The 3,955-nt window shown below is 49.4% G+C and overlaps 1 protein-coding gene across 3 annotated transcripts in view; it reads right to left on the bottom strand.

The window, feature by feature from the left end:
• The window catches only part of DLGAP2 (DLG associated protein 2), a 533,037-nt gene that overhangs the window by 121,472 nt on the left and 407,610 nt on the right, over positions 1–3,955 (bottom strand). For all 3 annotated transcript variants that reach the window (XR_004263468.1, XM_032260285.1, XM_032260286.1), the window contains exon 5: positions 2,949–3,160. Coding sequence is in view for 2 of the 3 variants with exons in the window: in XM_032260285.1 (XP_032116176.1) it covers positions 2,949–3,160 (212 nt within the window). In the remaining variant the exon portion in view is untranslated. The remainder of the gene's footprint in view (positions 1–2,948; positions 3,161–3,955) is intronic.

The following is a 3,955-nucleotide window of genomic DNA, read 5'->3' as shown; positions in this document are numbered from 1 at the left end:
ATCTCACGGGACAAAAGAGTGAACCGAGGGACCACTGATCATCTCACAGGACGGCAGAGTGAACGGAGGGGCCTTTGTGTGCCTGATCATTTCAGATAAGAACCGGAGCCCACACCCAGCAAATTAAAACCAAGTACAATTAGAAGTCCATCTTCCCATCATATTTGCATTCTTAATATTGCTCAGGTGACTAGAAGTTGCTCCTGCACACCAAAAGGAGAATAAAAGCCTCACGGAGATAAGCGAGCATTCGTTCTCATTTTTATCTGAATCGCTCAGCTACTTCAAAGATTTTGTCAATCAGCTCCTGCTGGGAAGTTCTTTGGTGCAAAAAAGAGAAAAACACTCAGTGCACTGTATCCAATTACTTTGAATTCTGTTTAAAATACAATTATAGAATCACCAATTTTGTTTAAAGCAGCCTTTGGGTATAAAATAAACGCAGGATAAGGGTGATCTGTTTATGTAATTTACCGGCAAACGTTGTCAGAGTAAGTTAATGCAGACTTCTGCACCTTGCCGCCGGCAGCTGTGAGCATCCGCAGTGGTGCCAATGGCACCTCGGAGGCACCGGGTGGCATCTCAGGACCCCCGGAGCCAAGGGCAGGTTGAGGAGGAAAGTCAGTGCTGTCTGCGCTGAGCGCCACCCACTGCCCAGCATGCCGTGTGTGCCCCGGGGGAGTCCCAGGCTGCTGCCCTTCCTTGGTCCTGCAGCCTCCTCTCACCTGTTCCTGCTGCAGAAACTCCTCAGTTCTGCAGGCTCCTCTCACCCCGCCGGCCTCGGGCGATCTTGACACCCGTCCCTGCTCCCGGAACCCCTGGCCCGGGCTGCTCCCGACACTGTCCCTGCTGCAGGGACACCAGGCTGCAGCCTCCAGCACGGCTGCCTTTCCGCGTCCATCTCTCCTCATAAGCTTCTCATTGGATGTCCCGCGGAATTTACTTGCTTTAATTTTTTTTTTTTTTTGAGATGCAGTCTTGCTCTGTCACCCAGGCTGGAGTGCAATGGCACAATCTTGGCTCACCACAACCTCCACCTCCTGGATTCATGTGATTTTCCTGCCGTGGCCTCCTGAATCACTGGGATTACAGGTGTGTGTCACCACGCAAGCTAATGTTTGTATTTTTAGTAGAGATGGGGTCATAATAAAATGGAAATGCCAACTAACTGTTGAATAAACACTCTTGCTGGATGGATACTGAGGCTCTGGTGGGAAGGTCACACCTGACTCATCACCGAGGGAAGTTTCTGCTGCCTCTGGGCACAGGGGGCAGTGTGTTTAGCTGCATAAAACCGAGAGACCTAGAGTTGACTTCTGGTAGCTTCATGACGCACTGAGGCATGGCTCTTCATGTTCAAGGCTTGGGTCACGACACCTGCTTCAGCAGTTACGCTGACAGCTGCATTTACACACAGCAGCACAGAGCGGCCAGGAGCTGGGATGGTTACTGCTCCTGGTATACCAGAAGTCTTGTGACTAATGCCAGCACTATGCCTAGTTCATCACTCTCCTGTCTCACCCCCTTGTACGCTAGAATCTGGCGACGCAGAAACTTTCCATTTTCTGATCGCACCTGAGTGATTCCACAGAGTTGGTGTTCAATATGAAGTAGTGTTGTTATAAAATCTGATTTCCCTCTTCAGGAACCTGGTCCTGCTCTGTACAGGGGTGAGGCTCTCCTGTGCACTGCTTACCCTAATGTTCTAGGGCAGACCCCTCAGTGTACACGCAGGTCTGAAGGGAGACAAGCCCAGAGCTACCAGAATGGGTTAGGAGTCCTGTCTCACACATTTAGAGAACACTTCACTTGACACTTGTAAGTTAAACCTGTGCCACCTATGACTACTCACTAACGTGCCCTGGCTCTGTTAGATTCTAGGGGGTAGGCTCCCGCTTTTGGTGAAGGGCCAGATGTGAGTGTTCCAGAGTGTGCCAGCTGTCAGGGTGCCGTACACCTGCTCAGCCCCGCCTGAATCTGGGAGGCAGCCACAGCAACATGGCAACCAGAGAGCGGGCTGCTTTCCAATAAAACTTTATACACAGAACAGGCCCTTGGCTGGCCCTTGCTTGCCACCATCTGGACTGAAAGCTCCATTCCCTGGTGTTATCCCATGGAAAGGAATGACAGAGGGATGGTGCCACGGCCCGGGGCTCCCTGTCTGACTTGTGGGTCATAATTAATAATGCTTATGCAGTACTGGCCAAGATTGAGAAGCCGTTACGCCCTGGCCATCCACGTGCACAGGACCTCACAGCCAGCCGTGGATGGCAGGGGAACTTCCAGGTGGTTCTTGACGTTTCCACCCAGATAACCCGTGGGACTCAGGATATACAGCAGCATGGCTGTTGTGAGTAACAGTCATATTTTCATAGTTCGTAGGAATGGCTGATTTCCCAAGAGTTTTATCTGCCTATATTTTGGAAATTATCAAATTTATTAATAATATATTTTGAACAAATATGTAAAGTGTAGGGTGTTCTATTTATAAAGCTAGTCCACTTCCTCACTCCTCTACAAAAACATGTGTTGCCTAGAAATGCAGTTATAAAGTTACAGTCAACAACAAAATTCCCGTTAATGATTTTTACCCACAAAGACCTTCAAACATACAGCCACGCACACACATTCATGCAGATGGAGACACATGCTTGTCCTTGGAGTAATTCGAATGATCAGAAAGGTACGATGGCTCAGTCTGGCTTTAAAATTTGAAGCGGAAGTCACCCAGCCAGACTTCACCGATTACCATGTAATTAATAAGTGACCAAAGCTCTGGTTGTTCTAAAAAAAAAAACAAACTTGAAAACTGATGGCCATGGGGTCTAGTATTTTCAGCTCGGGAATGCAGTTTGCATGGGTGGCACTAGCTCACGGTGAAGAGGTTTTGGAGAGGGAGCTCGGAGACGGGGCAGTGCTTGGATCGGGAAGGTGCTGGTCCCACTTACGTCTGGTGCTCTCCCAGCGGTCTCTGCCCGATGGACTTCAGCAGCGGCTCCGGTCGGATCGCCGACTTTGGTGACGTCTTGGGGCTGGAGTCTGACTCTCCACTCTCCTCGTCCCCCATGGCTTTAATGTAGCTCCCACTTCTCATTCTCCTGCAGGGAATCTCCTCATCTTTGCCACCGGTGGGGTACCCTCCCCACTCATCCTGAGGCACCTAGGAGCAGACAGACATGGACACGCGTCAACGTTCTCATGGAGAACAGTGGCACCAGTTTCCTTTGGGAAACAAATCCTCTCCAATTCCATAAAGACATAGATCTCTACAGTCATTTATCATTTAAAGTCAGATGTATGACAACGCACACCCTGAAATGATGTGAAGATGACACTGCTGGTTTTCTTCATTATAAACGTGGCAGGGAAACATCACGGATGAAGTGAGAACGTGAGAAAAGCGAGAAAGGACACCTGCCATCTCAGCGGCTGGGACGAGCCCCTGGCTACAATTGAGTTTCATTTCCCTCTGGCGTAAGAGGAAATCGAAGCTTGAGAAACTGAACAGAGAAGAAGAAAAGGAAGAAAAATAGGAAAACAAGGGAGAAAATGCCTATCTTAGTGTCCATTTATACCTCAATTGCAAGGGAATAAAGCAGTGTGGTTTTAACTCCAGAAGCCGAGTTATGCCACACATGAAAGATCTCCATGCTCATAGCTGGAAAAGGATCTGCGCAGCCATGTCATAGGCCACCTGACATACAGCCGAGCACCCGTGCATGGTATATACCTGCCTGGTGCAGAACCCGGCACCTGTGCATGGTATGTACATGCCTGGTGCAGAACCCGGCACCCGTGCATGTTATATATCTGTGTGGTGCAGAACCCAGCACTTGTGCATGGTATATATCTGCCTGGTGCAGAACCCAGCACCCATGCCTGTTGTACATCTGTGCTGTGCAGAGCTGAGCACCCATGCATGTTATATATCTGCCTGGTGTATAACTCAGCACTT

This window comes from Sapajus apella, unplaced genomic scaffold (genome assembly GCF_009761245.1).
Source record: "Sapajus apella isolate SASKATOON/1434 unplaced genomic scaffold, GSC_monkey_1.0 scaffold116, whole genome shotgun sequence".
Taxonomy (NCBI): Eukaryota; Metazoa; Chordata; class Mammalia; order Primates; family Cebidae; genus Sapajus; species Sapajus apella.
The sequence above is the reverse complement of the archived record's forward strand: the minus strand, read 5'-3'. Positions and strand labels throughout refer to the sequence as shown.